At 41.4% G+C, this 12,456-nt stretch overlaps 1 protein-coding gene across 1 annotated transcript; it reads left to right on the top strand.

Moving 5' to 3' along the window:
• Positions 1–1,558: 1,558 nt before the first annotated feature.
• On the top strand, positions 1,559–2,073 carry LOC308169675 (B-type lectin plumieribetin-like; the record flags this gene model as incomplete). Its single annotated transcript, XM_080544393.1, has 2 exons — positions 1,559–1,648; positions 1,768–2,073. 2 exons carry the CDS (start codon positions 1,559–1,561, stop codon positions 2,032–2,034), a joined length of 357 nt encoding a protein of 118 aa, XP_080400519.1. The 3' UTR covers positions 2,035–2,073.
• Between the last annotated feature and the right edge of the window lie 10,383 nt (positions 2,074–12,456).

Here is a 12,456-nt window from a genome sequence, read left to right as displayed (position 1 = left end):
ACTATTGCAGAAAGAGGAGAGAAATCATGTATCATGAATCAGCTTCACAGACCAAGAGAAGAGAACTGTAAAAGACAGAGCGACAGATCACAGTTCTGATACTCACAGGCCGGCTGTGGAGTGGATGTTGAGTCTGATGAGTTTGCAGCTCGAGGTGAAGTGTCGTCTCCTTCAGAACCAGCAGCTTTTATAGCCAGAACCAAGAGAGGAGCCCTTTGATGGAGAACACCCTCTCTCTCAAGCCATAATCCAATCTCTTCTATCACAAGATATGTGTATTTTTGGGGCAATTCGTAAAATATGCCAAGGCTCCTTTCTTATGCAAAACCCGCTTGTGAATGTGGGAGGGTCCACAGCTTGAATCCTTCACAGAACCAGAACCAATCACAGCAAGGTGCAGCTAACTGGGTCATCCCTATGTTCCCACAACCCAATGGTCCTACATTTCAAATATTTAATAGGTGGTGCTATTGCGACTGTTTAAAAAAAACAAATTCACAATTACCGGTACAGATTTTCAAAAGAAATTGGTGGAGAGGTGTAGCATGGAGCTAGGAAGACCCCCTCAAATTTTGATCACAATTTGAGGGTTAGGGTTAGGGGTTAGGGTTAGGGTAGATGGATTGGTCAACCCAATGAGGAGAAAAGAGGCTTCAGACAGGCAGACACACATATTTTTCTCTGGTATATAGTTAGATTACTTACAGATTAGATTACACAAGGCAATTGCCCAAGGAATAAAATTTACGGCGGCACTTCGACACCAAATTGTATTCCTTGGGCACTGCCTTGTAGCAAAGACATACCAGCTTGTCTCCAATAAGCACAAACATGTATTCACTTTCCCATCTCCCTTTAAGCAAAACAACACATTCGCTATGTGGTTAGCTGCACCTTTCTGTGATTGGTTTTGGTTCTGTGAAGGATTCAAGCTGTGGCCCCTCCTCACATTCACAAGCTGGTTTTGCAGAATAAAGGAGCCGTGGTATATTTTACAAATTGCCTCAATTGACTTATCTTGTGATAGAAGAGATTTGATTATGGCTTGAGAGAGAGGGTGTTCTCCATCAAAGGGCTCCTCTCTTGGTTCTGGCTATAAAAGCTGCTGGTTCTGAAGGAGACGACACTTCACCTCGAGCTGCAAACTCATCAGACTCAACATCCACTCCACAGCCGGCCTGTGAGTATCAGAACTGTGATCTGTCGCTCTGTCTTTTACAGTTCTCTTCTCTTGGTCTGTGAAGCTGAATCATGATACATGATTTCTCTCCTCTTTCTGCAATAGTATCAGAACTGTGTGGCAATAGTTTCTGTGTTCTATCTGTGTTATTATAGTTCTCTGCTTCATTGAAAATCTGCTCTGTCTTCACTGTCTCCAACACATATTTTATCTGTGGAGAGTTACTTCCACATTGTTCATATTCTGTTCATGTTACATGTATTTTGTAACAAAAAACAAATCAGCAATCTCTCTCCATGTGTGTAACTCAGTAGCTCACAGTAGAAGAAGTTCCTTCAAGCTTATTTTGTGATCTACCTAACTTGTCATTGCAGAATCATGAGCAGGAACTACATGTCCAAGTTTGACGAGCTCCGTAAGGGAGACTACCTCATGTCCAACAACAAAGAGTGGAAGGCCTGTTTCCAGGTGAGTGTTTGGAGCCTGAACGATACTATACTATAATACTAATAATATTATCATAACACCAAAGGTTGGAGCATTGCAGTGCAGTTAAACGCATGTTTCCATCCTATCTGTCTTTCTAGGAGGACGGCAACTTCGTCATCTACAACTGGAAGCCCGTGTGGAACTCCGAGACCGGAGGCCAGCGCGAAGCCCACCGCCTGTGCATGCAGGAGGACGGCAACTTCGCCATGTACAAGAAGGACAACAAGATGATGTGGCACACCAAGACCCAGGCTGGTGGCTTCAAGATGGCCCACTTCTACCTGCGTAACGATGGCACCATGGTGGTGGAGAGGGACGGAGAGGAGGTGTGGTCCTCTGCCCAGAACAAGGGATTCAAGCAATAAGTCTGACCGCAGCTCGACCAGGGAGAGGAACGATGACCGCACATTCCATCTAGTGCTATATTATGTTCTCCCTTGTTCAATGTTCAATAAATATTTTTTTAAACTGTCTACTAGTGTTGTCTTTAATGACTCTGATCTATCTGAAGTATGCGATGGCTGTATTAAAATGAATGAGGGGGAGAAAGATTCTCTCCTGCCTATGAGTTTGATGAGAGAACGAAAAGGGAGCAAACTTGGAGAAAAGGGAGCAAAGTGGGCTCCAGCATCTGGAACAAAGTGGGAAATTAAATCTGGTTTAATCTCTGATGTAGAATGAACGCCTTTCACTGAGATAATATTTTGGTTCTCACTGCAAAACAAGTTGTCAAAACAACATGTCTCTTTTGACTTGGTGAGGTTTGGGATTCTCTCTGCTGCCAGTCTTGCCTCTTGTTAGTGCTGCCATGTCTGATGAGAGAACGAAAAGGGAGCAAACTTTGTGAGGCTTCACAATTGCCGAGTTGCGGCCCAGCTCACTGAAATGTGAGCTTGATCAGTGGAAAATGTATGAACAATTCTTTTTTTGTAATCAGTATTTTATTGAATTTTTCAATTAACACATTTATCAAACAGAAATAATACAGAGAAAAAAACAAAATATACAATAAAAATAAAAATAAAATAAAAAAGCACCTCTAGATTACATTCATCACTCATCCAATTTGTCAACTTAAGTCTTACAACCGACTAGCAATATATCTCAAGTAGCCTCCCCATTTTGCTGTGTATTGTTCATTTCTGTCCATAGTCCTGAAGGACATTTGTTCGTATGCTGCCACCTTTGCCAACTCCATAAGCCATTCCTGGAAAGACGGCTCCCCTGCGTTCCTCCAGTGTCTCATAATGATTTGTTTTCCAACCATTATACTGGTCTGAATAAATTCTGCAGCTCCACATAGAGACGTCATTTGTGGATCACTGAGAACATACAGTCTCGGACAAAACTCAAAGTTGTCCTGGGTAATGTTTTGCACCCATTCGTGGATCTTTCGCCAGTAATTTTGAATCATAGGACATTCCCAAAGTAAGTGAACCAGGGTCCCTTCCGGCCTGCAACATTTCCAGCAATCAGCATTGTCCTTGAGCTTCAGCCTGAACATCCTGGAGGGGGTCCAGTAGAACCGGTTAAGAACCTTGAACTGGATCAGTCTAATTTTAATGTCTCTCGATACTCTCTTAATGTTCTCACATATTTTGTCCCATTCTTTTTCTGTGAAATCAATTTTCAAATCAACTGACCAAATGACCATCAATGCATAGGATACCTTAACCGTCTGTTGGAAAACCATTTTATAATAGATAGCCGCCTCATGTCCCATACCCATTATCTTTGTAATCTCAGACAGAAGAGTTGACTGTTGAGGTGTGATTCCTTTACCTAGAATACTGTCCAGCAAATGGCGGAGTTGCAAGTATTTCCAAAAATCATGTCTAGGCAACCCATATTCATTAACCAGCTCCTCAAATGATTTCAGACCATCTCCCCCATATATGTCTGTTAATGTTACAATTCCTTTTCTTACCCATTCCTTCCATATAAAGGAACACTTATTTATTTGCAATTTGGGGTTATTCCAAATACAGGATTCAGAGTTAAGATAGACATTTACTTTAAAGGACTTACATATTTTCTTCCATACATTGTAGAGGTTGGCTATTATAGGATGGGATCGTAATTCAAATGATAATTTGCTGGACATAGAATTTATAGGGGCAATAGGGGAAAGCAATGTTTGCTCAATCTCAAACCAAGGAGGGGCCCTTTCAGGTGGCAGTGTCCATTGAGCAATGTGTCTCAGGCAGTAGGCATAGTGAAACAATATTAGTTTAGGTAAACCCATACCACCCTTATTGATCGGGACTTGGAGCTTTTCCAACTTTATCCTAGCACGTTTACCATTCCATAGAAACTTTCTGCAAATTTGGTCAAACCTATTGAAATACACCTGGGGTATGGCAATAGGAAGGCATTGGAGCAGGTAATTCAATCTCGGGATACAGTTCATCTTCAGGACATTGACTTTCCCCCATAATGATAGAAATAGTGTTGACCACCTTTCTGTATCTAAAGCAATTTTCTTAAAAAGTGGGTCGAAATTTTTTTCTATTATTTTGCTGGTTTGATGAGGAAAAAGGATACCTAGGTATTTTATACCTTCCATAGGCCACTGAAAAGACCCTGCCTGGAATAAAGTCTTAGGGCAATACGAAGTTAGTGGAAGAGCCTCGGACTTAGACCAATTGACCTTGTACCCTGATAGCTTGGAGAAGGACTCGATGTTGTCTAAAAGTGCTGGGACAGATCTACCTGGGTCCGAGGCAAGCCATAATATGTCATCCGCATATAACATAAGCTTATGCGTGGACTCATTTATTCTAATTCCTGGAATATTCGGGTTGTTACGAATCATTACTGCAAGGGGTTCGAGGGCTAGACAGAAGAGACCCGGTGACAGCGCCGAGCCCTGCCGAGTGCCTCTACCAAGTGTAAAATAGGATGATATTAGACCGTTTGTGTTCACCGCTGCCTCCGGGTCTTCATAAAGGATCTCAATCCATCTCAGAAATGTTTGGCCAAACCCAAAAGCCTTCAATGTTTGAAACATGTATCTCCATTCTATCCTATCAAACGCTTTCATAGCGTCGAGCGAGATGGCCGCTGTTGGATTGTTAGAATTTCGCATAAACCACATAATATTTATTATTATTATTATGGCGCCTCACATTATCAGAAGAATTTCTACGTCTAATAAAGCCCACTTGGTCCGGATGGATAAGTGACCCAAGTGTTTTATCTAATCTATTAGCAAGTATTTTAGATAGTAGTCGACAATCGACTGAGATCAAACTTATCGGACGATAGCTTTTGCAATCAGTCGGATCCTTCTCTTTTTTCAATATAAGTGTAATAATTGCTTGATTTAGAGACTGAGGTAGCCTACCACTTTCAAAAGCCTCCGTAAGCATCTTTTCAAACAATGGCAGGAGATCTTCAGCATAACATTTGAAAAATTCAGCTGTAAAGCCGTCATGGCCAGGCGATTTGCCTGCTGGTAGGGCCTTGATTGCTTCAATAATCTCCTGTGAGCTAATAGGTGACTCTAACTCCTCTTGTTGTGCACCACTCAGTTTAGGGAGGTTCAAATTATCAAGGATACTATCTCGTCATCCGTGGCAGTGCTTTCAGACGTATAGAGGTTTATATAAAAGTCTTTGAAGATGTCATTTATCTTACTAGGTTCAGTTGCCAATGTCCCTTCTGCATCCCTCACTGCTGCTATAATAGATTTAGACTCTTTCTGTTTAATGTATCTAGCCAAGAATTTTCCCGCCTTGTCCCCAGATTCAAAAATAGTCTGCCTAGCTCTAAACAGAAGAAACTCAGTTTTCTTAGATATTATAGTATTATATTCATACTTAAGATGAGTCAGTTTTTTACAAAGCACGTCAGATATATTCCTTTTTAATTTATCCTCTATATTCTTAATTTCCCTTTCCAAATCTAGAAGTTTAGCAGTGGAAGCCTTTTTTTATGAGAGGAGTACTGAATAATGAATCCCCTGAGAAAAGCCTTCATGGCCTCCCATGCTACTATGGCGGAGGGAGCCGTAGGGACATTGGTCTCCAAGTATAGATTGATCTGTGCCCTAAGCTCCTCCCTAAAACCAACGTCCCGTAGCAGCGATGAGTTAAAGCGCCACACTCGTGACCTCATGGTCTCTCGATATGGAGTCATATCTAATCTAACCATAGCATGGTCGGTCAACAGAATGCTGTCAATAGTGCAGGCCAGTATGGAGGGCAATAAGGATCTCGAAATAAGGAAAAAGTCTATTCGCGAGTATACTTTGTGTGCTCCTGAATAGAAAGTATAATCCCTATCCACTGGATGGTTCAGCCTCCATACGTCTACAAGGCCCATGGAATGACATATTCTCTTAATAATTAAAACAGAATCAGTCTCTCTACCTCCTGTTGGCTTACTGCGATCCAGGATTTTATCTAGGGCATTATTGAAATCTCCCCCTAAAACTATAGGGTACTGTCCAATATCACACAATTTACTTTCCAAGTCCGCAAAGAAACTAGGATTATCTGCATTCGGTGCATATACATTGGCCAATATCAGGGTCTGACCTTGTATGTCAGCCAATATTATAACTAATCTGCCCTCCTCATCTTTAACCTCCTTCCTTAGCTTAAATTGCAAACCTTTGTTAATTAGTATGGCTACCCCTTTAGAAGACCCAGCACTAAAGAATACATGCCCCACCCATTCTCTGCATAGTTTAACTGATTCCTGATGAGAGCAATGTGTTTCCTGCAAAAAAACTATATCCTGTTTTTTAATTGTCAAATGTCTCAAAATCTTTTTTCTCTTAGCTGGACACCCTAATCCATTTACATTCGAGGTGGAATAGCACAAATTCCTCTGATTGCTAGTCATAGATAAATGTTTACGTATTTAACCATAGAATGAGTGTTGGTTATGATATAATGTAAGACCCCTGGTGCATTAACAAAGTAAATAATAACATGTAACTTATAAGACACAAAACAAAAAACTTGGTGATCTCTATAAGCAGAGAACAATATGACTAAGAACAGTATCATAGTAAAACAAAACAATAACCTTCCTAGGTCCATGACTTAGAACAAGTCAGCCCAAAAGCCCTCTGCTTTGGGTAAATTGTCCAAGATGTGTTCAGATGATGTGTCCATCAGAATTGTAAGGGGTTGTACAGTTAGTAAAATAACCCACTGGAGAATTATGGCCATAACAAGCTTACATGTTGGTCACATAGCTTAGAACAAACTCAAATGTCAGATAAACTGTACAACGTGCCAAGCGGGTAATAGACCAATACGCATATTGCGTTAAAACAAATTAAATAATCCCCGCACCTATTAAACCATATCCCAAATTAAGGTTTCTTGAAAACGCACCGTTACAGTAGGCCTACCGTCCTCAGCGATGCTCAATAAACTGTAACGCTGGGGGCGGACGGGCGGGGATCATGGCTGCCCCCATGGTCCTCGGTCGAAATATTCGCACCCTGATCGTATTGTTTGTCTGATTATTTGAGACCAGTCTCACCAGAGAGTTAGAATGAGGAACTAATTTGGAAAGGTCAACGCTGCACGTTCATGGAGTAAATAAGCCGACTTGTCTTTACGGGATTCATTGGGATCGTAAATGCGGAACGTTGATGGAATACCCCCCCGACATCGTTCCCTGTAGAACATGTTATTGTGTTGGACAAAGTGCGTAGACAGTGCTGAGACTGAAGACAAGAGTATGTGAGAAGTCGTGTGTTTGTGTTTGTGTTTGCGAGCCCAGCTGGATGGCGAGACGTGCTGCCACATGCTTGCCTGCTGGGAGTAGTGAGTTACATGCTATAGCCAAACATGTTAGTTTGTTAACTATGAAGTGAGTTACATGCCATAGCCAAACATGTTAATTTGTTAACTATGAAGTGAGTTACATGCCATAGCCAAACATGTTAGTTTGTTAACTATGAAGTGAGTTACATACCATAGCCAAACATGTTAGTTTGTTAACTATGAAGTGAGTTACATGCCATAGCCAAACATGTTAGTTTGTTAACTATGAAGTGAGTTACATACCATAGCCAAACATGTCAGTTTGTTAACTATGTAGTGAGTTACATGCCATAGCCAAACATGTTAGTTTGTTAACTATGTTGAAGTGAGTTACATGCCATAGCCAAACATGTTAGTTTGTTAACTATGATGAAGTGAGTTACATACCATAGCCAAACATGTTAGTTTGATTAACTATGTTGAAGTGAGTTACATACCATAGCCAAACATGTTAGTTTGTTAACTATGTTGAAGTGAGTTACATACCATAGCCAAACATGTTAGTTTGTTAACTATGTTGAAGTGAGTTACATACCATAGCCAAACATGTTAGTTTGTTAACTATGATGAAGTGAGTTACATACCATAGCCAAACATGTTAGTTTGTTAACTATGTTGAAGTGAGTTACATACCATAGCCAAACATGTTAGTTTGTTAACTATGTTGAAGTGAGTTACATACCATAGCCAAACATGTTAGTTTGTTAACTATGATGAAGTGAGTTACATACCATAGCCAAACATGTTAGTTTGTTAACTATGTTGAAGTGAGTTACATACCATAGCCAAACATGTTAGTTTGTTAACTATGTTGAAGTGAGTTACATACCATAGCCAAACATGTTAGTTTGTTAACTATGTTGAAGTGAGTTACATACCATAGCCAAACATGTTAGTTTGTTAACTATGATGAAGTGAGTTACATACCATAGCCAAACATGTTAGTTTGTTAACTATGATGAAGTGAGTTACATACCATAGCCAAACATGTTAGTTTGTTAACTATGATGAAGTGAGTTGCATGCCATAGCCAAACATGTTAGTTTGTTAACTATGAAGTGAGTTACATGCCATAGCCAAACATGTTAGTTTGTTACATGCCATAGCCAAACATGTTAGTTTGTTAACTATGAAGTGAGTTACATGCCATAGCCAAACATGTTAGTTTGTTAACTATGAAGTGAGTTACATGCCATAGCCAAACATGTTAGTTTGTTAACTATGAAGTGAGTTACATGCCATAGCCAAACATGTTAGTTTGTTAACTATGATGAAGTGAGTTACATGCCATAGCCAAACATGTTAGTTTGTTAACTATGATGAAGTGAGTTACATGCCATAGCCAAACATGTTAGTTTGTTAACTATGATGAAGTGAGTTACATGCCATAGCCAAACATGTTAGTTTGTTAACTATGAAGTGAGTTACATGCAATAGCCAAACGTGTTAGTTTGTTAACTATGAAGTGAGTTACATGCCAAAGCCAAACGTGTTAGTCCACACAGTCCAGTAGGTGGCGGTAATGCACCTTAAGCTGGTTGCCAACCGCCAATCAAATACAAAGAAGAAGAAGAAGAAGAAACTGTAACGCTGACTCCGGGTTGTCAAACACCCGTGGGCCATTTCCATCGGTGGAGATCCTCAGACGTGCAGGGTAGAGCAGGCTGAATTTGATCTTGCGCTCATGGAGTGCTCTCTTGCAAAGGTTGAATGCTTCTCTCTTCCGCTGGGTCTCCTTCGAGTAATCTGGGAAGATCATCACCGGTTTGTTGTCCCACGTTATGCGTCTCTTCTTCCGTGCCTCCTCGAGGATGTTCTGGCAATCTTTGTAGCGCAGAAAGCGGGCGACGATGGTTCTCACTTTGCCCTTGTCTCCGGTATCCAAACGTGTTCCAATCCTATGAGCGCGATCCATTTCGATTCCACCTGGGGGAGGGTTGATATCCAGGGATGTTGAGATGAGTTTGTTCAGGAAGGCAGTCATGTCGTTCTTTTCAGCTCCCTCTGGTATCCCAACGAATCTGAGGTTATTGCGTCTGGATCTATCTTCAGCGTCAGCTAGCCTGTCTGTTAGTTGTTGCAAGTCCGCTTTAGTGACTGCAGGAACGGCACTCCTGTTAGCTTGTTCGTCCTCCAGCCTACTCACTCGTTCCTCCACCTCAGTAGTGCGTGTGCCGAGTGAGGTCAGTTTAGCGTCCATGGAACTCACAGAACGTCGGATTTCTTTCATTTCTGCCGTGTCCTCCGATATCTTCTTCAGCATCTCGAGTATTTGAGCCATATCATACTCAGTGGCTCTGCTATCAACAGGAGCTTTGCTAGCTAGTTCTACCTCGTTAGCATCATCCCCGTTAGCTTGCATGTGGAGTTGCGTTTGTGTGGCTGAACGAAGTCTCTGTCTTGACTCCTTCGCCGAATTTTTGGGGTCTTCTGCCATATCTCCCGTCACTTAAAAATGTCCCCCTCAAATTGTTAACAGTTGAACACTATTAAGGATAATTTAAAGGATTTTAGTCCCAAAGTCGACGAGAGCACGCTTTAGGCTGCCATCTTGTATTCCTGCGTCACGTGACTCCTCGTATGAACAATTCTTGAAAGACAGTGATGTTAAGGTCAAGTACTACACTGGACTCCCATGCTTTTTTGCTATTTTAATGGCTGTTAAACTCTTTTATGCCCTACCTACCTCAGACAAACAGAATATTGTCACCCTTTCAGATGCTTGTTATGTCTCTCATGCGCCTGTGGCTGGATCTATCCATCCAACACATTGCTCACCTGTTTCGCGTAGACCGAAAAACTGTTTCCACCACATTCACTGACACCTTTAATGTTTTGAATGCACGACTTAATTCACTGGCCAGAGAGAAAGTGTTTGCAGGACTCACTGCCCCATCAATTTGTGGAGGCCTTTGGGAACCGTATGGTGATTATTTTGGACTGTTTTAAAGTCTGTATGGAGAGGCCATCCAATCTGAAAACACAAGCACAGTCATTTTCCCAGTACAAACACCATCACACAATGAAATACCTCATTGGTATCACACCTCAAGGAGCCGTGTAATTCATTTCCAAGGGATGGGGAGGGCGGGCGGGCGGGCGGGCCAGTGGTAAGCTGATAACAGAGAACAGTGGCGTGCTTGACAAACTGTTACCTCGTGAATTGGTGTTGGCTGATCGTGGTTTTGACATCAAAGACAGTGTGGGAATGATTTGTGCAAAGGTCAAGATCCCTGCCTTCACAAAAGGACGATGTCAGATGGATGCAAAAGATGTGGAACAAATACGACAGATAGCTCATCTCAGAATCCATGTGGAGGGTGATCGGTTGTATACGCAACAAGTACACTATATTGGACAAGACAATACCCATAAGTATGGTGCTTTGCTGTGAGGGTGAGGAGATGACACTCCTTGACAAAATCGTTACTGTTTGTTGTGTCCTGACAAACATGTGTCCCAGTATGGTTGTACAGCCAAGGTGCAACAGTGACACCTAGTGACATAAAGAAAGACACAAAGCCCACCTAAGCTATGGATGTAGAAAAAAACATGTAAATAGATTTGTTATTTGATCGCCAGTGTCTTATTTGAAATTGGCGGCTCAACAATGTCATTTTGAATGGGAAACCGCGGTCATTTTCGTTAACGGTTTCATGGAAGCCGTCCATCCCTAAAGCCTGGTACACCCATAAAGATTTTCTAAATGTTAACAGATTTTTTTTTATCTGAGAGAGACCCCACACATGAAGACAAAAAATCATGGATTGAAAAGTTTTGATTGTATTGTGTGTGGTATGCTCCGATATTCCCAATACAGCACACCACATACATAAAGATCTGTCCTACGACAGTAGAGTCTCGTCCCCCAAGTCAGAAATCTTGCGTGATCAGGGTAGTAGTACCCTGACTGACCTGTACGAGGCAGCCATGTGCGACCGGGCAAATAAAGTGCGTCAGTCAGCTTGCTTCTTGATTGGCTACATTCCATTCCACGTCACAATCCACAGAGTCAGTGACTCAGGAGTTGTCAGTTTTGACCACACACAACAAGACTTTTGCTCGTAAATATTGAACACGTTTAATATTTGCGATCATCGGCCCCGACCATTTTCCGAGCAGATTGTCGGGAGAAATTGACTCTTAACACACCTCACACCACAGGATAATCTTGTAGGATAATCTTTAGAGCCATCCGATAATCGGGCGTTTGCTGTCCTTGGTCGGAAAGGGGGAAATTAGGCCAAAATCGGCCAGATTATCTTCATGTGTGTACCAGGCTTTACACACACACACACACACACACACACACACACACACACACACACACACACACACAGAGTGCATTATACAAAGTAGTATACATAATGAAGTCAAAATAGAAATAAGGGTTGTTTCAGTTCATAACTGTACTGGTCAGGTTGTGGTTGAGGTTACTCAGAGGACAATGATGTTTGGGATCCAACACTGAGTTTGATATTCACAGGTCCACAGTGGTGTTCAGAATAGTTGTGTGGCTACCCCCTAACGGGCTGTGTATTAAGTTATTTGGGCAACAGGGCTATCACACAGTTCAGTTCTTCCTGCTAGATGGAGTACAGCACAATGTTGTTGTGTTTTATTAGACATTTTCTCTTCTTTGCTGCCCCACTGCAGTTGTTTTGTTAAGTGCTATGGGACAGTGTAATTGTTGACATGATGGGAAAGGACTGATACTGTAAATGTTTAAGAAATATCAAATAAAATGTGTAATTTCTGCCAAATGTTGTCTTTTAATGTGACTAATTTTCTGCCTTTTCTACCCATTTAGGCACTTACCGCTATCGAAAATTATATTTTAGTGCATAAGGCTACGTTAGGCTTTGGTATTTCCTTAGACTTTAATCATGGTTATTGTTGCCGCCAAAAGCTTTATATTATTATTGATGAAAACCCTTTTTTGAGTGGTAGTTTGGCCTATCTAAGGCTGTGTTCGAAATGGCTACTAGCATACTGCAT

The sequence above is a fragment of the Nansenia antarctica genome, assembly GCF_963989245.1.
Source record: "Nansenia antarctica genome assembly, chromosome: 13".
Classification (NCBI taxonomy): Eukaryota; Metazoa; Chordata; class Actinopteri; order Argentiniformes; family Microstomatidae; genus Nansenia; species Nansenia antarctica.
This window is presented reverse-complemented; position numbering and strand designations above follow the sequence as displayed.